Source organism: Brienomyrus brachyistius, chromosome 11 (assembly GCF_023856365.1).
Source record: "Brienomyrus brachyistius isolate T26 chromosome 11, BBRACH_0.4, whole genome shotgun sequence".
NCBI lineage: Eukaryota > Metazoa > Chordata > Actinopteri > Osteoglossiformes > Mormyridae > Brienomyrus > Brienomyrus brachyistius.
Window position 1 is genome coordinate 6,916,364 of NC_064543.1, and position 23,706 is coordinate 6,940,069.

General features: G+C 51.5%; 2 protein-coding genes across 3 annotated transcripts in view; one reads left to right on the top strand and one right to left on the bottom strand.

Moving 5' to 3' along the window:
* LOC125751747 (homer protein homolog 2-like) overlaps nt 1–23,706 on the top strand; it is a 426,913-nt gene that overhangs the window by 157,348 nt on the left and 245,859 nt on the right. The window lies entirely within an intron of this gene.
* The window catches only part of efl1 (elongation factor like GTPase 1), a 53,410-nt gene that overhangs the window by 20,637 nt on the left and 9,067 nt on the right, over nt 1–23,706 (bottom strand). Inside the window, exons 12-16 of the mRNA XM_049030987.1 lie at nt 21,961–22,060; nt 18,178–18,320; nt 17,328–17,512; nt 16,683–16,818; nt 883–1,014 (exon numbers count right to left, since the gene is read on the bottom strand). Coding sequence (XP_048886944.1) covers nt 883–1,014; nt 16,683–16,818; nt 17,328–17,512; nt 18,178–18,320; nt 21,961–22,060 — 696 coding nt within the window. The remainder of the gene's footprint in view (nt 1–882; nt 1,015–16,682; nt 16,819–17,327; nt 17,513–18,177; nt 18,321–21,960; nt 22,061–23,706) is intronic.

Sequence of the window (23,706 nt, forward strand, 5' to 3'; positions counted from 1 at the left end):
GGTCAGCCACTTCCTGGAGCAACTGGCGATTAAAAGGTTTGTCCAGAGAGACAACAGTGAAATCGCTCTGCAAACCATGGCATTTGAATTGGGGACCTTCTGGTGTCGTCCCAGTGCAAGGGTATCAGAGAGGCAGAGCAGCAATGAAAAAGCTGCAAACGTCAGTAATTCTTTGACAGCTAAAGCAGAGGAGCTCACATTCCACACACACACAAATAAACGCTATTCAAACTTACTGTTAAGAGAAAAAGTAAAGGGGTTTGATAGATCCCAGAAAAAAACCACCGTCCGCAAAGTTTTTTATAGCTGAAAAGTTGAGGAATAACTTAACGATACGAAAATGAGACGCATTTCTGAGCTAATTATACATGCAAATTTTACTAAAAGCTTCTGAAAGGCTCTTATCACAGCTTGGTACAGGAACAAAGTCTGGGAAAAGGAAAGAGTTTTCAGGGAGGTTCTGTAAAAGGTGGAAAAAGATGGTTCATTTACTGACATGAAGAGTTTTTTTTTTTATTGAAGTGCGGCAAAGCTGTCTAATAGACTCCGTGTGGGGGGGAAATCTCACCCTCCCCCCCGTCTCATAAACGTCACATCAAACTGGAGTCAGAAAGGAGGTTGTAATAAAATTAACTTTTTTTAAAAAAAAGTTGTTCAACCAGCACGAACGGCTGTAAGAGAGGTGGGTCCACGGGCTGGTGCGCGAGTGTGAGTGTGAGTGTGTGTGTGAGTGTGAGTGTGTGTGTGAGTGTGTGTGTGAGTGTGTGTGTGTGAGTGTGTGTGTGAGTGTGAGTGTGTGTGTGAGTGTGTGTGTGAGTGTGTGTGTGTGAGTGTGTGTGTGAGTGTGAGTGTGTGTGTGAGTGTGGGAAGGTGCAGACTTACTTGGGTGTTTGGGCTCAATGGCGACCCTCACGATTGGGGTGGCTTCGAAATTGAGGGGTGTGAAGGCGGGGCAGGCTGGGCTTGTGGAGACGGTAGCTGACTTCAGGATCACCTCCTCCATACCTCCCATACCTGGGGACATCCATCAAAGGGGGGGGTCAAAGCATCCCCAACAACAAATGGATGCATTATCCCAGTCACATTAGCGTAAAAAGTTAATGGGACCCCACCCACATACTCCCGCGAGCCGATTAGCGACTCCTGGGTCCGTGGCGATCGACAGGCAAAGTTTCTGCGGGATTGACTGAGATGCACTTCGCTGTTTGAGGCCCCGGTGTGAATATCGCGTTCCATGCTTTCAGGAGACGCGCTTCTGCGTAATGACTTCCTGAGGGACGCTTATTTATTTATCTTCCAAACGCATTAAAGGACGCTATCGGCTTAACGATAATGCACGAAACATTACTCCACCGCTTCCCTCGGCCGAAGGCTTTCTCGCCGTTACCCGGGTCTAAGCATTACGAAGAAGTAACGAGTGTTATAAAACAGACTACAGCTTGACAGGGGCATGGGCCAAGGGGGTGTTAAGAGGGGGGAGCGGCCGGGGAGGTTCAATCCCAAAAACACCGGAGCGTGTTAACGAACAGAAAGGCTCACTGACCCAGCATCCCGCATTAGGACGCAGAAATAAACAAGCCAACCGCCATAGGGGAAGACATGACGGGAACCGGACCATAGAGGAAGTCAACAGACTGTCTTGGATGTACGAGCCTGGGAGGACTGGGACGACTGGGAGGAGTGCAGCATTTCTCCGTTTTGCTTATGCCGGCCACATGGTGACGAGCGTCATGATAGTCTTAAACAGGCCGCTGCACTAACGCTCCAACACCCCCCTCCCCCATCTGCAGAAAGAGAAGCGGTCGACTCCAAAACGACGTCCAGGAACATGGTTAACCATTTACCCTGCTAAGCATTTACCCTGCCAGAGAGGTCGTTATCCCCAGATGGCAGTCAGTCATCAGGAGGTGACCGGCGCAATCCCACGGCCCTTTACTGCCGTCATTAAGTCGTGGCTTTAAGGCTCGTCATGGCGACAGTCTCCGGGCGGGACCGCATCCCAGTGGCTCCAGATACAGGCCCTCCTCACTGCACCTTCCATTTAGGACAGTCCTCAATTATGAGGGCAGGCGACCTGCACAGAAGGGGTCCCCGAGAGCCCGGGTTCGAGCTGAGTGCCCTACATCTGCCCGGCTCACAGTCGTTTCACTTTCAACCCAACTTGTTTTGACTGACCAGCACTTGAGTTACTGCAGTCAGACTCCATCACATCAAAGCACAAAGGGCCTGTTTTGCTCAGCCGCTGCTACTGCCCATAACCCTAAACGGGGGGGGGGGGGGGGGGGGCATCACGTTCATTCTTACCCAGGCAAATACCCAGCATCGCTCACGATGCCTGGAACTGAGCAGTGTTATGACAGACAGTGCTAAGCTCACATGACAGAGGTATAATACCGTGTTTAAGACGACGAGGTGAGCATAATTACAGCACCAAGGGCTACGGATGAATGATCATTTCCTGAAAGCCTCTAAGAATCCAACGTCTCTATCGGCTCAGAGACGGACGGCCCGGCCAGCTGTCCTGTGCTTTTCACTACATTCAGCAGATTCTATGAATATTACGTACGATATCTGAATTTTTTCCCCGGCTGTTAACAGCCTAGTGCGTGAGAGAGAAGGTGCAGGTCCTGTACACCCACAAAGGCGTGATTATCAGCAGCGCATTTAACCGTTTTACGTAACAACGTATAGCAAATCTACCAGTGTAACCCATTAAGAAAAACAAAGATCATTACCGTAATCCTAGCAGATTTTGGTACGTGAAAAACATAATGAAATACAGCAATAAAAGGGAGACAGACTTATTTCCTCAAGGTCATAAAACAGTGGGACGGGGGGAGGGAGGGGGGCAATTTAATGGAAACTTTTTAACCAAAGAAAATGCAGATTTTTAAATCACTGTGACATTCTGTTCCTAAGTGCTCCCATATGTTTAATTTTACATGTTACTTTTTGTTTTACATAAAATAACAGATGTTTACCGACCCCTGCCAAAGTGAGGCCGGACTAGAGCGATAAGTTGGAGAAACCTGCAGGTCCGTGAGGGGCGGGAGGATCGGGGGGGGAGAAGGCAGGGGTAGGACGCATCGAGGTGCAACGACGTGCAGGATTCTGCAAACAGCCATGTGATGTCACAGTTAAACAACCTGTGATGTCACAGTTAACACAGCAGAGTGACTGGAGGATGACTGGAGGATGACTGGAGGATGACTGGAGGATGACAGTTCTGACGTGGACCCTTGCAGACACTCAGGCACTGAGGGTTAGGGTTCAACAGAACCTCTTTATTAGGCCGCGGGGTATTTAACGGATGCACTGATAGCAGGATGAGAGGAAGCAGTCAATTATAACAATGAAATAGTGTAGCTGAGATTTATTTTGTATTTGGATGGGAAGCAACTCCGCTTGAGTGCCTGGGGTTCGACACGGCCCGCAGTGCCTGGGGTTCGACACGGCCCGCAGTGCCTGGGGTTCGACACGGCCCGCAGTGCCCCATGGAGACCTCTTACAGCCAATCCTTTCCTATGTAACACAAACGTATATTTATACAGGTTAAACTGCGCTTTGCTTCATTTTAACATTGATCCTGACTCTCCTTAACTTTTAAAAGCTTTTTTTACACACATACTCCTCAGCAGCTAAACCATCCCTTTCCGTGAGTTCCTCGAAAAATGAAGGCTTGCACAAAAAACAGACACCTTTTTTGTTAGTAAAAAATAGGCAGCACTGGCACTCGGAACACCCTCTGGTCAGCCGAGAAAAGAAAGGCGGGGGGCAGCGAGAGAGGCGTTGGCAGCTGGAGAGGCGGGGGCAGGTAGAGAGGCGGGGGGCAGCGAGAGAGGCGGGGGCAGCTGGAGAGGCGGGGGCAGCTGGAGAGGCGGGGGCAGCTGGAGAGGCGGGGGCAGGTAGAGAGGCGGGGGCAGCGAGAGAGGCGGGGCAGCGAGAGAGGCGGGGCAGCGAGAGAGGCGGGGGCAGGTAGAGAGGCGGGGGCAGCTGGAGAGGCGGGGGCAGCTGGAGAGGCGGGGGCAGCTGGAGAGGCGGGGGCAGGTAGAGAGGCGGGGGCAGGTAGAGAGGCGGGGCAGCGAGAGAGGCGGGGCAGCGAGAGAGGCGGGGGCAGGTAGAGAGGCGGGGGCAGGTAGAGAGGTGGGGGCAGGTAGAGAGGTGGGGGCAGGTAGAGAGGCGGGGGCAGGTAGAGAGGCGGGGGGCAGGTAGAGAGGCGGGGGCAGGTAGAGAGGCGGGGCAGCGAGAGAGGCGGGGGCAGGTAGAGAGGCGGGGGGCAGGTAGAGAGGTGGGGGCAGGTAGAGAGGCGGGGGCAGGTAAAGAGGCGGGGGCAGATAGAGAGGCGGGGGCAGATAGAGAGGCGGGGGCAGATAGAGAGGCGGGGGCAGATGAATTCCATTACAGGGACTTACATAAGGCAGCTGAGCTGTTTTTTTTGTATTTTTTAAGTGAAAACCAAGTGGGGAGGGGTGTGTGTGTGTGTGTGTGTGTGTGTGTGTGTGTGTGTGTGTGTGTGTGTGTGTGTGTGTGTGTGTGTGTGTGTGTGTGTGTGTGGGGGGGGGGGGGGGTGTGGGTTCAAAGCGACCAAAGCAAAGTAACCAAAGCAATGGCCAAAACAGATCGTTCACAGTATCAAAGGCAGTTTGGTCAGAGATGTTTTTAGCGCTTTCAGTGCCGGATCGCAGGATTACCTCAGCAGCCTGAAATGTAACGGAGTCCATCGCTCACGGCAGGCCTGCGGCAACCTCCCCCAGGAAGGTCTTTCGGAAAAGAGTGACGCCTGGCACCCCCCCCTTTCCCCCCATGACACCGAGAGGGTGCAGACGAGCCCATCACCGTCACATTAACACCTCGCAAAGGAATCCGGAGCCCAGAGGGACGGCAGACTGTCCAACAGTAAACCAACATCATGACTTATTCTCCTAACAGCCCAGGCTGATCAATTTACGTCAAATATTTCTGCTGTTATACTTTAAGAAACGTTAAGATATTAGCGACACATGAATAGTCATTCAGTTGGGGAAATGAAACATCCAACAAATCAATACTGATATTAATGTGTCTTTTCAAACTGATTAGCTATTTTAGAGATTTTCAGCCAAATAATCTAAATAAAACCTACGACCATCAATACCTACAACAATACCTTCTTCATCCTGGAGGAGTCCCTCTGCAAAGTATTTACTCGTAAAGCTTTCATAGGTTAGCAGCAGTTAATATTTCAGTTGGCCTGGTAGCATGGCTCTCTTTATCATTTCTCGTGTCCTTAAAAAATTGAATTACCTGAAGATACACAGTCTGAGGCAAAACTAGAATGACCCTGGATTTTCCCTCCATTAACTAAAATCTAATTCAGGCCACCTTCTTCCCTCTGCTTGCCCAAGTCGTGAAACACGTTAAGCGTAGCTAACAGCATTTGCTAAAGTAGCACGTTAAAACGTGAATCCCAGCCAGGAAAAAAACCCAAAGACGACGGCATTTCACTATATAGGTCGGAAGTTTTATTGTAGGTGCCACCATCTTTAAGAATAATCAAATGCTGTTTGCTACATGCTAAAAATAAAATGGCTACCATTCGATCCGGAGCTTTCTGTATACATCCCATGACAATTACATGCACGTCTGGAGCAAAGGGAATATATGCAATTTAAAATGACTAACAGTAAAAAATAAACATTATGAATGATCATAAGGACTCTGAGGATGATCTCCGGCCAGCCTCGAAGCCTTCTGGGGACTCTGAAGTCGGAAAGGCAGGCAAGTGTCGCTCTGTGAGACTCTCCGAAATGGCGAAAAGCTTCGGCCAAATCGCGGGAACCCATGGCGGGGGGACTTGCGGAGTCTCCGCGTGGCTGAAGAGTCCCACAGGCGCTCCGCTCTCGGCAGCCTTCGCCCGAGCGCTTGGGCACCGACCCAGAGCGAAGGCGCTCGCTGATTCAAGCCTAGAGACATGTCCAAAAACCACAAGTACAGTTGGCAGCCACACGGGTTATATAAAGAGCATATTTTCCCCCTTGTGTATTTGGCATCTGCTCCCGCCCTCAGCTGTGGTTCCGAGCGACTCCTTCAAAGCTGGCGCCTTGGACGGCCCAAACGGGCCAGGATCGGGCCCACGACATGCGCCTGGTCCCTCCACGGTGCCAGCTCACCACCTATGCTGGTCACCGGGGGTTCTTCTACCTCAGGAACTTTTATTATGCTTATGATCATACTTCTATTGTACAAAGTACTGGAACATTTCGCATCTCTCATCATGCTCTCCAAGAGACACGCAGAGAAACAGGAAGAGAGCTAAGTCTGGGCTGAGAGTGCAGGGTCAGTCATTTATCCAGTGCCCCTACAGCAGGTTTTGGCATTAAAGGACCATGATCTACATGGTCATAAAGGTGGCTATGGGATTTTTGAAGGGGGGGGCACAGAGGAAATGGCATAAAAGCAGAGAGTTGGAATCTCAGGAGTCTTAGCGATGATTTGGGTGGTGACTCAAATCACGTGACCCCCCCGGCAGATTTAACGCGCGGTTTGCAAAACTGCAGGCCGGCCTGAAACAGACGCTGCTAAGAAAGACCTCGTCCAGCACAAGCACACGAGGAGCCGTGAACTAAGTGAGTTTGAGGAACTGGGAAAGTTCATAAGAAAATGACCGTGCAATAAAAACAACGACTGCCAACATAATAACTTGTGGCCTCTTATTCTGAGCATCTGACTACATTCCACAAACATTTTCAGTTTTTATTTTTAATTACCCGAAATATTTTACAAGAAAACACACTCGGTGTGACGTCAACCCTTGTTAGGATTCAAAATGAAACATTTGTCACCAGGGGAGGCGCTGCGTCGCTCCTACAAGGATCCTACAAGACGACAGCAAATATCTGAGGTCCTGCCAGACACACAGGTTGGGAAAGGAGGAACCGAAGAAACAGTCAGTCAATCTGTGGGCTGCCAGCTAACAGCTAAAACAATGGGACCGCGCTCACAGCACGAGCCGCACCCAGGAAAATTATACACCGTGGCAAAAAAACAAATTAAATGTGGGTAAAGTCCGCAAGAACAAAGCTACGCATGGGTATAACGGAACATCGCTAACACATTCTGCTAATTGCTAAATTTAAAGACTATTATAATTAGCTATTAAAAAACTGGGCATTTTGTACATAAATTCCAGGAAACGCACACGACACATAAACGCACAGGCAGTAACGGCAACGTGGAGAAAACAGGCTGTTGGGAATGAATGACTGAAACCCCAAGCTGGGTGTAAACAAACAGTTATGCAAGTGATTTCAGATGGTATCTGCCACACGGGCCCATGTCTGAAAAGCAGGAGCATTTTTGGCTGATGCCTGGTAGCACAATGGAGGTCCTGAATAAGCGGACGTCTGCCAAACACAACAGAGAGCCGAAAAGCAACATGCTGCAGCGGGGGGAGTAAATAACACGCAGACTGACGGCGCAGGGTGTCCACGCGGCCCGCGTGATGAGCTGCCTTTTTGTTTTGTATTTTTTTTCTGGGGAACAGAGAGATGCTGATGGACGCGGGCGGTGCAACGCGCAGCCTGTCACGGCTGAATCGCACCGAGGGGCTGGGCCCACAGCCAGCGGGGGTGTCCGTTATTACGGTGAGGCGACGCTGAGCCCTGTCATTGGGGGGGGGGGGGGCCTCAAGCAGAGTTACTACCCATCCAGATACAAAATAAATCTCAGCTACACGATTTCATTGTTATAATTGACTGCTTCCTCACATCCTGCTATCAGTGATACACCCCGTGGCCTAATAAAGAGGGAAGCCATGGCCCACATTAATACCCACATATATGTGCCAGTTCCCATGTACGTGGATCGGCCTCTAAATTAACACCAGGTCACCCTTCATTTGGGAGGGAGAATACACCATAAGGGGGGCCAGATTTCATTCACTTTTATTTCAAATTATATGGGTACCTGTTCTCAAGCTCCCCTCTCACGACGACGCCGGTATAAAGTACTTTCACTTCAGACAGAAGGTTTAATTACAGCTTTAATTATTCCGTTTTTTTTATTGGTCTGATAAGAAGTGACATCATTAAAGCATGTGAGTGGCTCATGACCTCATCACACATATATCATCTAGGTTTTTTTCTAATCCCACCTCTGGATGGTGTTGTCTGCAAAGACGTGTTTTTGCTTCGGTATTTACCACGGGGCGTGATCCCTGTGCCCGATCTGCCCGCCGGCTTCAGTCACAGCATAACTGTTGTCATGACAGTAACATGTTGCGTTGTCGCTAAACCCCAGCTCAGTGCTTTGGGGAAGAGGGCTCAAGAAGGGCGCTATATAAAACCGACGTGGACAGAGTGGAAGGGGGGTAGGGTGCTCAGGAATCGAGGAGAGCAGAGCCTGAGAAGGCCAGCTTAACTGAAGATAAAATAGTCACCATCAAAGAATGACTAGGCACCTCAGTCATTACATTCGCCTACAAACGATGGAAGTCCCCCACTCCACTACCTCGACCGCAACTACGGAAAGTCCCCAGTTCATCTGAGAGAGCGGAGAGAAGAGAAAGCAGGAAGGGCTTTGGCAGAGTGCCCAAAGATCAAGCGTAACGTCGCCGAGGGGGCAAGTCTACGGGGCGCATGAGAACCGTCCCCGAGCAAGCAGAGGTCGCGGAGACGACGGCGAGGGAATTCCGTCTGGCAGCCCCACCCAGAGCAGCACCGCCTCTCCGGCAGTCAGCTTGCGGCTCTGGGGCACATATGGGCTCGTCCTGACCCCTGCAGGCCGGCGGCGGCTCTGCGTTTCCTTTGTTCAGGTGACTGAAGTGACTAGCAGGACCGTGAGCTACTTCAGTATGATGCCATGGCGATTCCCACCACACCAGCATACGGACCATCTGCACCTCTTGCGATGCACAACGTTTTTGCCGGTGTCTAAAATAATGCTCGGGGATGAGGAGAATTGCAGTAAAATGTAAAAGTAAATTATTTAGTGGGAGTAAAATTATTATGCATTCTCACAAAGGTGAGTGTGGCTTTTCAATATGTCGTGCAAGCAGATCATTCTGTGTCTATCTGAAAGGAAGAACAAGGAGGTAGTAATGGACTGGGAGAGAGAGAGAGGGAGGGAGAGATGGAGAGAGGGAGGGAGAGAGAGAGAAAAACAAAGACCAGGGAAGGCTGAGTGACAGCTGATGTCTGACACTACAAGGAGAGGCAAGAATAAGGATGTGCATACAACAGGAAACCAGGGCGCAGTCCCCGCCACCCCCATGCAGCACCCCCCTGCAGCACCCCCCTGCAGCACCCCCCTGCAGCACCCCCGCCTCATCCCTCTGCCCCGAGGCTGAAGCAGAGCGGAGGCTGAGCTCCATGTGTAATGCATGAGGAGAGGTTGCTGGCTGCCGGTTGCAGGCCGCCACTGCTGAGCCGCACCCTCCCTGCCATGACGGGGCGGGGGGGGGGGGGGGGGGGAACAAGGCTACACAACAGCGGACAATAAAAAGAAACATTAAAAATAACAGGGGGGGAAGTGGAGTCTGGGACCAGCGCACCACGTACCGGGCCGGCCAGTGGCTCGGGGGCCGAGCATCAGGGCAGACCCCTAAACTGCACTCCTCAGGTGGGGGGCTCTGGGGGTAAGGGGTTTCCGCAGGGCAGACCTACTGGAAAGCCACACTGGCCCTTTAAAAAAACAGCTCCACACTCTCAGGACTGGCAGCTTATTAAACCTTCACAGCTATTAAAAGGGGTCCAGAGGGGGCAGAATGCTTATTAGACACCCTGCGGCGGCTTCTCCGCACCGCTCCTGAGCCCGGGGCCCGGGGCCCAGCCCACAGCTAATTTTAGATGGATTATAGCCCTGAGGATAAGAGGTAAGAATTATGAGAAAATGCTACAGGCCACTTTACCTGGGGAAGCTGCTTTATTACACAGACCACTGGAAAGGAGATGAATATAACCTCCACCCTGCACCCCCAAATCTGTTACTTTAGGCCTTTAGGTATCCCGTTCCAATTTTAAAACATTACTGTCGGATTTTCTCCAGAACGAGACGATTTATTAAAAAATAAAGGTACTAGTACTGTCTCAGCTGCAGGGGGTTCAGGGAAGGTGAAGCGATTGAGGGGGGTGGAGCCCCACCCACGGCTTCCGATTAGAACGGCTCTCCCTTCAGAGACGCACATGCGCCACTCCCCCACGCCCTCAGATCCAGGCTGGCCTGTGTAAAGTTTCATGAGCCCCTCTGGACCAGAACCGGGCTCCGCACAAAGAAAGGACAACATTATGCCTCAGAAAAATGTGCAGGAATACAGCCATGGAAAGCGGGGAATGAGACTGGGCCCCATTAGCGCTAAATAAAACTGTCATTACCTGGATATTTGTATTTTCTAACATGTAACATGCAGCCAGATATTCTCAGCTTCATGTGCTACACCCACACCCTCTAATCAACACGTGACATCGATCAAAGAGGCCAAATTCTGTATAGACATCAGGACAGAAGACCAGGAGAAGCTTTACATCACATACATTCTTCTGACCAGAGCACCTTCCGGAAAACAGCACTCCTGACAAGCAGGCCGTGCATAACAGGCAGGTAAACTATGCTTCCAAATTAAAAGCCTGAACCGAAAATACCGCTATGAATCCTGGGAAAGGTGCCAAAGGCTACACTAGAGGAGATACTATGTACAATCACGGTTAATCAAACTGACTGATGGCTTCAATATCCTGCCTGCAATTATGGCTGTTTCATTCAGAGGCGCATCAACAAAGAAGTACGGGGGCAGCGACGTCAGTCCAGAAACGCTTCCTTCATTTCCAGCATTTTTAGCAGCTCCACAAATCGGTGCTGAAGTCTAATTCAATAAATCTATGGCTCATACAGCAACGGAAACGGAAATTATGACACCGAAGGGCTTTTGTTTTTTTCTTTTTAGATAGCGGCCTTAGCACAAGTGCATCACTCGCGCCAAACATGCAGGCCTGTGACCGGCTTCCTCTTAACTCCGCGGTCATACATTAAGCAAGCGAGGTACTTTTCAACTGCAGGAGGTATATGACAGGCCGGATCCCTTCCTCGGCCCAGGGAACAGAGGCCAGCGTTATTTTTAAACTCTTAAACACTGAGACCCCTCGCGCAGATGTTAGTAAAGCTACACCACACGATTACTTTAACAGTGTCCATTTATCCTCCGTGGCGCGGAAAGGGGTTCGGGACGACCCTGCGCTCACGGCGGCAGCTGGAGGGCCTCATGGTGCACACCCGCGCTATTCTTAACGACGTTACCGCTGCCTCCCCCCACCCCACTACTCTCATATTTCCTGCTCTGTAAAGCACCCATCCTCTAAGATTTATGGCCACACCCATTAGCGGTATCACATGACACCAAGAGCGCTTCCCTCTCTAGCCACCGGGGAACATCGTCTCTCTCTCTCTCACACACATATGCGATGTACGGCTGTATTCCTGGGGATTTCACAGGCGCATGTTTTAATGCAACAAACAATCCCTGATCCTAAATCCTTAACATCTGTCTTTTTCCAGCTTTGCACCGTTATTCCCCTGAGACAGACAAACGCAGAGATTTGTCAAGCATGCTGTGATTTCTAATGTTCTTCTCTGTATTTTTTCCCAGAACCTGAATCTTTGTCAGAACGCACCAGCTGACCCGGCACACTGACCCCCCAGCTCTGCTCCAATCTGTTTGAGTATCGGTGTGTCTGGCAATAGGAATATTTCCCCATGGAGATCGGTATTGTATTCTGTTGTATACATCCTTATAGGTCCCCCCACCCACACCGATTGCCCAAAACTGGGAACCAGAAAATTCCGTGGCGGAACGAGAGTAAGTTTGTACAGAAACACGGTAACATCTGCGGTACCTGGATCTTTCTGTTACTGTAAAACTGCGATTAAGTTACATAAGCAAAAAATGCGCCGTCTCTCTCCCTCTATCACACCACCTGCTGGCCAACAGCGCATACACCCTGGGTTTCCGGAGACAGAGGGGGCCTTTATAGCCTGCTTGAGATCTGGGTGCAGCGGGCTGGAGGGTGGGGTTCTTGTCGGTGACAGTGACATACCACTGGGGGGTGTTTAACATCAGCAGGCTGGAGGCGAAGACAGGACGGTCAAATAAAACGAAAACAATTGGGGATTTTTCCCGCTAATCCCACAGGCTCTGAAGCAGAATGTTTCATGCGAACAGCAGACCCTGAACGGCTACATTTCACTGGAGCAGCGGAGTCTGGAATGTAGGTCACACCAGGTGGTGAGGTGAAGCAGGGGAGCGAAGATTTGCTTCACTGGTCAATAAATACCTGGGGAACTTCCTCTGGTGTGAATAAAGAAAAAAGATAAAAACAAGTGGCTGGGGTCTCTCCCCCCCCAACGGTGACGATGGCTGGGAGATCCTGCTTAGATACGCCGCATGCTCAGAGCCCCGGGGACGCGCCTTAACGGGACACAAAGCCCCCAGCCCCCACTGTTGAATCAGCGTTATTTATCGCTCCCCACCCCACATTTGAGGATGGCTGTGGAAGCAGCTGGTTTGCATTGTGGCGAGTCTGACGCAGCCGACGTCTCCATCGGCAACATGGGCGGGGGGGGGGGGGGGGGGGGGGCAGCACATGCCGCGTGAGCGCGGTCCCTCCACGCCGACGCGCGTCTCCGTGGCGATGACGCGGCCCCCTCTACTCAGAACCTACAAGACCGTACTCGGAGGAACACTGCAGGAGACGCAAATGCAGAAATCATGGGAGGAAGGGAGACACAGTGTAATCGCAAACGCGGGAGGCAGGGGGCAGCCTCCCCAAGGAGAACTAACCGTGCAAAATGCAGGAAGCCCCTCAGCCACTTCCGCTCACTTGCACGCTTCATGTCCCATCAAATCTCACCACGTGCTGATTCCACAAACACGAGGACTGAGGCCCTGCTTCCTGCTGCCAGGGTTTATCACCGACCCCGAGGAAAGGCAATCTGCCTCTGACCAAGAGCGGCTCGGCGTTCCCCATTCCCACAGACAGCTGCAGACGGTAAGGATTCGATGCTGTCCGTCCTCTTTGGCCTCCCCGAAGCGCGAGGTCAGACAGCGCAGGCAGACACCCAGCCCCCTCCCCATATCGCCCCCCTCCTCCTCTGTGCCCGCACACAAAGCATCCGATTCCCGCAGTACAGTCTGCGTTAGAGGATTAAAATAAAAACAAGATTAAAAGTGAGCACTTCGTACTGAGCATTATATTAACACACTGACGTGTAAAACTGAAATAAGCACAAATAATGGCAGCTTCAAAGAGAAAATCCAATTTAACTAGATAAAAGTTCTCCCTTCTAAGGCAATTGTCCTCACAGTGCGCTGATACTTCATATAAAAATTGATGCACTCCTACATTTTTCATCATAAAAAAGTTAAGACGAAACTTTTCAAATGACAAATATTTTTATATTTCAGAAGCAATTTGATCACAATCTTAATTGCACAAATGACACAAACAGAGCCTTCAACTAATAGAACTCATCATTTTAAAAGGCGCATTAATAATGAAGAAGATCATTTCTACCAACGAGTCCAGCATCCTCTCACAGGCAAAGGTTAATATTGCCCAAAAGGCCGTGCCCTCCGCATCCGCGTCGCCAGGTAACTGTTACCGTGGGTACAAGTTCAAGTGGACCACAGTTATTCCCCCGGGGACCACAGTTACTGTGACCAAAGCAAAGATATTCCGACGACAGAGCGACTGTTCTGTGAAGTTTGAGGTACAGATGTGGATCAGCATCAGGTCCGAGAGGCCTGCCGCAGAGAGCTCAGAGGGAAGTACGGCGAGTATGACCATGCCACACGACATGCTCCTTTTACGCTCACCCTCAGAAGATGCACTAGGAGTCACCCTGGACCGATTTTCTACAACATAACAAATAACCGACAACCAACCAACCAACCAAACAAACAAGTAGCTGCAGCTGTAACTGCTGTGTATTCGTCTACAGAAACCAAGGCGGTTAGGCTCTGCTAAATAAGGGGCAGCTCCAACTAAAGAACTATGACTGAGCACATGACCGACCATAAACGATAAGGACCGCCCCTTGGGAATGGATTCAGATACATGCCCATCAGAAATACATCTGCACGTTAAAGGTTCAATACAGATCAGAGTGACATGTAAACTCGCTGTCAAGAATCGGGAGACAGAAATCTGGTGCTTAAGTTCAAATGTGGCCTTTTTAAATAGTCAGTAAAGAGTTCCACTAGGACATCCTCGCTCATTCACCAAATTAAGCGGAACAGAAAGGGAGCAGAGCAGCACAATGATTTTTAAGGAAGAGTATAAATACAAGTTGGTTGGGGGGGGGGGGAGGGCAAGCGGGGCAGATGGCACAGGTGGCAGTGTCAGCTGGCATGATGTGACATGTGACTGTGGGAAAACAGAAGAGCGTGGTGTCCCAGATGTGACCAGCAGGGGGCGTGGTCTCATGGCCTGTCTGGGGGAATCTCTGTCATGCTGCCATCGAACATCCCTTGATGTGGTCTGAAAAATCTGTCACCCACATCACACACGTTTGTTCTCCGGAGATGACGACCGTCTATGAATCCGTGGGCTTAATGACTCCAAAATGAATCAGGCATGAAAAAAAAAAATAAATAATGATGACGACCCCACCCTCCACCCCCACCGCACCCAAAATATATATCACCATCGCTGACAAACATTAGGCAAACAACAGCAATGTTTGATTACAGGACTCCGGAGAACAGGATGGAGAAACGAAAACAGAATTTCGCCACAGGGATCAATAAATGATCACTATTCTGTTCGGAAGCCTTCTCTTTAATCCCAATCCCAAATTTTTTATTAAAAATTACACGCTTGGGGGTCTTAAGGTAGCAGATTTGCCGAAGATTTAACCTTGGCAAAAAAAAAAAAAAAAAAAAAAAAAAAACACAATTTCTCAAGAGTACCACAGCTTAACAGACATATTTAATTAGCGTTCGTGATTAATCATTTTCGAGCGACCTGGTAAGATCCACTCACTGTGTAATTTGCACACATTAACATTTTCCCAAATCGGCAAGGAGAAGATTGGGGGGGGGGGGGGGGGGCAAATTGTGGATGTGGAGCTTTTGGGATGTATTCCATCTGATTAAGGGAATAATCACATGGCAGGCAGGGCAGGACTTCGTCCGGGTTTTTGACCGCAGTCACCCCCATTCCATTTTCCGTCCTCCCTTCCAACTTCACCACCAGCTCCCAACAGCAGGACATTAACTCATTCATTTGCAGTGATGTCAGCTACCTCAGTATCCAACCAGCAAATAAGCAATTCCCAGTATGAGACATTCTTCATGTCAATATCTGATTAAGGGTAACTTCATATTTTCCCCACTGAAGGGTTTAATGACATCAGACACGAACTAGTGAGCATTATATTACATCACACACAGTAACAGTGACATCATATGAAGGTAGCGCACCCTCAGTTCGCTTTGGGGAGTGTTAAAAAGGACGTGGTTCTCAAAGGCACCTGCAACCAACAGCGGAACGTGTCATTAATTACGTCCAAATGGTTCTATCTAGAGCTGGAAACTCGTTGCAAAAAGGAATTCCTGGATATGTATCAGAGGAAATGGATCTTAGTAAAGCATCAGATAATGCCAACTGCCATCCATTACGAGAAGATTAACAGAACTTATGGTCTGAGCAGATGAAAATGACAATTAATCTCACGCTCCGCGGCTCGTTCAGTGATCATCGCGCGCGAGAAGGGCCTTCTGACTGCGCGGCTCTGACTCGCGCGCAATTTATCGCCAGCAAAGCACTTTGTTTCGTCGCCGAAACGCCGAGACGATGCATCGCTGACGAGACCACACATGGGGAACGGGAGGTGTCTGGGGTAGGATAGGGAAGGGGGGGGGGCACTAGAAATTGTACTTTCTAATATTAAAAAAAAAAAAAAAACATTCCACAGAATAACAGTGGAAATATTTGGTCATCCAGACACAGACACAAGCAGACAGATGAAGAGCAGAATGGAGGAATAGACAGATAGACAGATGGACAGACAAATGAATAAAGACAAACCCCGTGAGATTTAACTCAAACTCACGAAGCTCACCAAAAACAACACACACACACAACAGTAACAGTTAAACAGATACAAAACATCTTATCTGCAGGCTTCTCTCATCCTCAAAGCACATATTTCTGATAAGGCTTCCAGTCCATCTGTCTCGCTGGAAGCGACTCGCCGAAGGACGGACAGTGAATCAGGCGCTCGTACACCGCAGCCACTATTTATAAAGAGCCTTTATGTAACAGCGGGCAGACACTCTCAGCACTTCCAAGCATCAAACCCTGCTGAAGAAGTCCTCTGACAGCGTGTGTTTTCCATTGTACACGAATTAATACAAATTAAACTCTGACATCTGGGTGATCACGCCATATGGCTGGTGCATCTATAGTTTTATGGCTTTTTGGGTTTTATATTCGATAGCATATTGGTGTCGTTTCTTAAAAGATATGTTCTGTCACATTGTTATGGGGGGGGTAGAAGTCTTTGGGCTGTGTTAAATTTAATCAGTGAAAGGGAGCCGACAGTGTGTTTGCGTTTCCTTCGTTATGGAGCCAAGAGGCGTTGGAGCTCAAAAAGAAGATAAGGAGAAATAAAAGCAGGAGCCCCCCCCCCCCCCATGGAGGTGTACGCACCCAGCACATTGCCTGAGGGCACCTCCTCCAGCTCCTCCAGCTCTCGGCCCATCAGGAGGTAGAGACTCCCCAGGGGGTGGCAGGCCAGATGGGGCACGGCCGGGAGATCGTCTGCGGGGGGGCAGCCAGGGGCCAGCTGGAAGAGATGCAGAGACACAGAGGCGCAGTCAGCTGGGGGGGGGGAAATCGCAGGATCTCACTCCAAAGTCTGTATCTTACCAGTTTCTTTTTAATTCAAGTATGATTGAACTGGGGGGTGCGCAAATTATAAACATGTTGACTGGGGCCCACAGCCGACCCCACACGTTACGGCTGCCGCTGGGGGGGCCCTTCAGGACACACCGTGTGCTGCGAACTTGCAAACTACATGCCCGCCGAGCGCTAGCCTATAAATTCCACCAACCAGCTCTGCGACGTAGAGGCAGCTTTACTGAGGACAGCCAATCGCAGATGCCGTTAGGGTCCTTTGGTGGGCAGGATTATTATGTCCTGTCAAATACAGCCAATCGGTAATTAACACCACGCTGTAGCCCCGCCCACATTTTAACCATCACCGTTCAAAGGCAGCTGAGAGGGGGTTCGGCTGCTTTTCTGAGCTCTGCGATCTCATTGGAAGAGCCACGTGTTTTGGCGGGAGAGGCTCACCGTCTGCAGACCTACTGCTGGGTCATACTTGGGACTGAGCACAAAGACCTTCTGGCCCCTTCGGACCACGCCACTGTACACTCGGGCGAAGGCGATGAAATGCTCCTTTTCCTCCTCCGCCTCCTCCTCGGGCCGGTTCACTTTCAAGGCCGTCGCCTCAGGGGTCCTAGAAACTACGTCATTCCCTGCAGGGGAGAGTCCAACTAAACACATAAGCGAATATAGACAGGAGCCCCGTTGAGTGTTTATATGGAAAATAGAAAGCCCCCCCCCCTACAAAGGACTGAGTAACAGTAAAGAAAGAGAGTCCAGGTTCAAGTGTCGTATCGCCGAGAGGGTTTTCAGCGAGCAGGAAGACAAAGGTAAGAAAGAAGCGCAGAGATCACTGCGCCGAGGTGTACCGATATGAGGCCCTAGGGGGCAGCCAAGAGCCTCAGCGGCTACGTAAACATCTGAAGTCGGTGTTTCCGAACCAGGCCCTCAGGGACCCAGAGACGGGCCATGTTTTTGCTCGTTCCCAGCTCCCTACTGGAAGCAAAACTCTAAAACTCACTGTGGGTCCATGAGGACCAGATTGGGGAACACTGGTCTAAGGGGAACAGCCTCTGGGGGTTGAAATAAGATGGGGGGGGGGTTCCCAGGCAGACACCAAGTTCGGGCAGCACGGTGGGTACCCACAGCAATCACCAAGTGAGCCTCCGCCCCATCAGCAATGCCAAGGAGGGCACATTCAGGCCACTAGGGGGCAGACCTCGGCCACATGACACGATGCTAAGAGCACTATGAAGGAACGACCGTGTGTGTTTCTGTGTTCAGGTCTGTCGTGCCGTCCTGACCAAACAGCCCTCACCGGCATAGGTCTGGCCACCAGGGGGCGCCGCTTCGGCCGGGGCCTGCTCGGGGCCACCCGCTCCCTGAGCAGCAGCCAGCTTTTCCGCGTGCCTCTGCCGAGCCGCCTCCCTGCGCTGCTCCATCTCCTCCTGCGTCAACGGCCTGCGGAAGACAAACAGAGCGCGGGGTATTTTCTGATCGCCGTGGACAGGAACACAACACGCCATGCTCCCTAGCCAGACAGCCAAGGGGCGCTACAGACACGCAGCCATGAAGGCTCAGGGAGCGCCTGGATCACATCAGCGCGTCTCGCACCTCCAGCCAACAGAGACGTCCCACCTTGTTCTCAGGTGGCATCTGATGCTTCTCAAACGGTGCGTCTCTAGGGAGGGGCTGGGCTGGGGCTGAGAATTCACCACCATTTCACTCACGTAAATATGCTGCTTAGGGTATATTGATCCATTTTCAGTCGTTTATTATTCCTGGTACAGCTGTGGCGCCTTGGAACGATCCCAGAATGCACCGGCTGTATCTCACAACCCGATCGAGGACGCATCTTCAGATCTGCAGTACCACAAATCGGGATTCGGCTTCATACGGGGTCCCGCCAGGCACGCCGCCGGGAAACGCGGTTCGGAACCCGGAGATTAAGAAATGAGGGGTCGAGATTCGGAAGCAGGAAAAAACAACCACAGGGCAGCAAGACGCACTGGAGGCGGGAATCGTGAGTCTTTGAAATAACGCACACCCCCCCCACCAACACACCAATTTAAGTTTGAGGCTAAGAGTGATTAGCTCTCCTTTTTTGGCATGCAGACATTAAGCAGCACCGAGGTGCGGTGGCGTGACGACTAACGGCACTCGTTAGCTACACACTAACGATTTCATTAGTGAAACGCTGAGCGCTTCCCCAGTGGTGAACTTCAGAGCCATAAACCCCAAACAGCCCAACCACAACAAACGAGAGCAATGAAATAAGGATGTGAGGAGTCCTGACACAACTGAGCCAACCCCCCCTCCATCTTTGGGACAGAGGACTAAGGTCAAGCCTCTTTAACTACCAGGACCCCCCCTCACCCCCCACCCCACATTTACAACCCGATAAAGTGAATGGGCATAAACGATAACAAAGGAGAGGGTCCCAGCGGGGGTGTGGGTGCGTGTAGGGAGGGGGGCCTTCAGATGCTGCTCTGGTGAATGTGTCCCACATGCCACAGCTGAAGAGTGTTACTGCGGCAGATGGAACGCCGCGCTTCAAACTGACCACAAGGAGGCGGTAGGCAGCGGCAGGCAGAAAGCCCGCACGGCTTCCCACAATGCAAGAGACAACAGGACTACAAAGATCTTAAACGGATCTTCCTTAAAGGGTTCCCTCTCAAAGGGATCTCAAGCCAATTAAAGCATGAGCGCGGCAGGAATCGCACGCCACAGATGGCACTGAACTCAGTGGGAGCTTCTGCCCCGCAAATAAACCCGACACTTGTGAGAAGGCAGTTCACGCTACGCATCTGAGAGAGCTCAGAAGCTGGAGGGTGCCCTGGTGAAGCCGTCGGTCTGCCACACGGCCAGCCAAGGCCGCTCTCCAGACCCTGGTGCCGAGGGTCTCGCCCCCCAGTGCCCCACACTTCTCAGACGCCATTTTCAGCACCGTCACCTTTGGCAGTGTTCAGCAAACTTTACCCACACATGGCGTGAGGTCACGGATATCTTATCCAGGGCCAAAAACAACTACAAGCTGGATTTATAAATAAATAAATAAATAAATAAATAAATAAATAAATAAATAAATAAATAGAGACAACCTGGGCGAGGGGGGTGGGGGGGATGGATGACGGGGGGGGGGGCACTGGCAGCAGATACTTCACTGACCTCTAACCAGGAAAACGTTCCGAGTCAGATTTCCCACCCCCTTGTTTTGATGAAGTCTGCAGACGTTAACAAGGAAGAATGCTTCCAGGCAGCACTGGGCAGAACGACAGCGATGTCGCATTGATTATAAGTGCCGAACAAATTCGGCACCAATCAACAAGCAGGATGAATACCAGCTTTAAAAATAAACAAATCTAATGTTTTTAGGCATCAGGGCACGGCAGGGAGGAATTATTCCTGATGAGGCCTGACGTTACAAACTACAGAAAGTTCAGGAAAAAGGTTAGCTGTGAGTCTGGCCATTGGTCGTCTGCGTGGAACGACAGGATATAGAACAGCAGCAGCTACGGCTGAGATACGATCTCATCTCCGCCTGTGACACATAGTCAGCAACACAGACAGCAATTCAGAACAAGAACACCTCAAGGAAAAAAAATACAAATTTTCCCCCCTCCCTCATCCCCCAGGGCTTTCATTTCCAAGAACTGTAGGAAAAGTCACGCAAAACACGACAGCAGAAATTCGGCAAACTCAAACGGGACAAGCAGGGCTGCGCGACCTTGGTAAGACGATGCTGATGCTGTTCATGAACACAAATGAACATTCGCCCCATTTATACAATGAAACATGCGAAAGGGTCAAATTCCTGCCGTCCGAAGCTTAGAGAGCGGCCAGTCAGAGCTCTGCATGCAACACACACACACACACACACACACACACACACACACACACACACACACACACACACACACACACACTGCACTGGCTGCAAAAAAATGCAGTTTCTCAAGGGGCTGCCGTGAGAGTCAACATGCTGCTAATGTGCATTTCCTGCGTCTGATGCTTGACCGGTGAAAGGCTGTAGTGCAGCATGTCGCATGTTTGCCTGTGTCACATCACCAGCGGCCTGGGAAGCAGCACTGCCCCCCCCCCCCCCCCGATCACTGCTGCCAAACCAAGGGGCAGATCTTTCTTCCAGATGCTTTGCAACTCCTTTTCGGCAGCTCTGGGTTATGTTTGAACTCGGCCGTCTTTAACGGCTTTCTTGTTAGGAGAATGAAAAATGGACAATATTTCCTGGGTTTGGAAACCCAAGGCTGTTTCTTATTACTCTCTCTGCTCCCCCTCTCTTCTCCTCTCCCCCTCCTTCTCTCTCTCTCTCTCTCTCTCTCTCCCCCATGCCAATAAATCTGCACGAGTCGCAGTGTGAGCGCAGAGTGGCACCCACATGTGGCACACGTGCGAAAGCGAGAGCGGTAATAGTCCCATATCTGTCGCTGGGCCCCCCCACGGGTACGTGCTCTCAGTAATGAGGCCTGCCCCCCCCCCCCCCCACCCCGCTCCATCGCCCCCTGCCTTTTGAGTTGGGAGCCATGCTTCGTTGTCTAATCACATTAGCGGGTTGGCAAGGAGGCCACGCAGCACCCAAGGTGCACGAACAAAGATGGCGAATTGCCGGAGGTTTACTGGCGGGATTCTCCGCGCCGGCGGTTTGAACAGCGGCCTCTCGCAAAGCGCTGGCTAACAGCTGCACCGCTTGCGGTTTCCTTTGAAGTGCAGAGTTCAGGAAAATGCGTCCCCCGCCAGTGCAGCGGTGAAAGCGCCCGCCTCTATCTGTCGCACGTGCTCCACCGACTCGTCGACGAACACCCCCGCAGAACTGACGGAATGGGACAGAGATTGTAAGGAGTCACTGCTGATGAGGCTGAGCTGCCTTGGGGTCAAACCGGGCAAACAGCAGAGGTAGGCTGTCTGAGTCGGGGGAAGTGGGCAGAGCTCCAAGAAGGGCCACAGGCGCACGAGATGTTTGGGGAAGTCGCCGAGGGGTGGCCTTACCGCTTACCGCTTTTCCTGTGCTCAGGCTGAACATCTGAAGAATGGACACCTTAACGCACGATGTCTCCGACCCGCCAATCAAATCAGATCCACATACCTCTGCTTGTTCCGTGGGAGGGCTTTGGAGTCGACAGCAAACATCTTGGACACAAAAACGATGGCTGGAGTCGCTGGATCACTCTTACAGTCCAGAAATACTGGAAAGAGAATGAGGAGAAGCACACAAGTTAATAAGGAAGGGAGGGCAGCTTTGTGCAAGCTGCGGGGCCCCCGTCCTCAGTCCATGGGCCCCATCCTCAGACTGCGGGGCCCCCGTCCTCAGTCCATGGGCCCCATCCTCAGACTGCGGGGCCCCCGTCCTCAGTACATGGGCCCCATCCACTGACTGCGGGGCCCCCATCCTCAGTCCATGGGCCCCATCCTCAGACTGCGGGGCCCCCGTCCTCAGTCCATGGGTCCCATCCACTGACTGCGGGGCCCCCGTCCTCAGTCCATGGGCCCCATCCACTGACTGCGGGGCCCCCGTCCTCAGTCCATGGGCCCCATCCTCAGACTGCGGGGCCCCCGTCCTCAGTCCATGGGTCCCATCCACTGACTGCGGGGCCCCCGTCCTCAGTCCATGGGCCCCATCCACTGACTGCGGGGCCCCCGTCCTCAGTCCATGGGCCCCATCCTCAGACTGCGGGGCCCCCGTCCTCAGTCCATGGGTCCCATCCACTGACTGCGGGGCCCCCGTCCTCAGTCCATGGGCCCCATCCACTGACTGCGGGGCCCCCGTCCTCAGTCCATGGGCCCCATCCACTGACTGCGGGGCCCCCGTCCTCAGTCCATGGGCCCCATCCACTGACTGCGGGGCCCCCGTCCTCAGTCCATGGGCCCCATCCACTGACTGCGGGGCCCCCGTCCTCGGAGGCTTACTGCGGGGCCCCCGTCCTCAGTCCATGGGCCCCATCCTCAGACTGCGGGGCCCCCATCCTCGGAGGCTTACTGCGGGGCCCTCTATCATCAGACTACAGGCGCCCCCTTCTGTAGGGACTCAGATCAGGGTCCACTGCAAGACCCCCACACTCCACCATGTGCATTTTTTACATTCATCCTTTAACTCCAAATCCAGTAAATCATTTAGCGATCAAATTGGCTGAAATGGCTGTATCACCAACAAATCATCATTTTAAAAAAATTCACGGAAAAGACTGTCAATTGTATGAATCCACACTAAACACCAGTTTAGTGCATCATATTTGTAAAGTGAAAAAAATGTGAATTTCTGTGCCTGGTTCCCTGGTACATGTCCATTGCCTGGATTTATCAGGCGGGAAAATGAACTGCAAAGACAGGAATGGGGCACCACCCCGTCTACGAGAAGAAGGAAATCCTGCTTTAACTAGATACAGGACAACAGACGTGCAACAACTAGGAATGCATGGAAAAGGTGTCGATATGCACGAGGCCTGCGAAGGAATGGTGGGCAGGGAAAAATACAGCAGTGAGGCGTCTTCTGATGACATCACAGCGTCAGCTTCCCCAGATGCCAGTGTGCCGGTTCTCTTATGCGATGCCACGCGCATACTGCGGTTTCCCAAAGACACGCGGGCCGTCAGCCGGCGACCACCGAAGCCATGTCTGTCACCATCAATGAGACTCCATTTCGTTTTCTTTTACCCATCCGAGTTAAAAAAATGTCGAGTTAGCGACTATGTAGCGATTGACTGTCAGATGTGGGAAAGCGCGTGGAAAACTCCAGACCGAGATCCGGGCCACGTTTCAGTAACGGCTCACGTAACTCGCATCCTGCGAGGGGAGCAGAAATGGCATAAAGGAAAGCGGCAATGCCATCACGGCC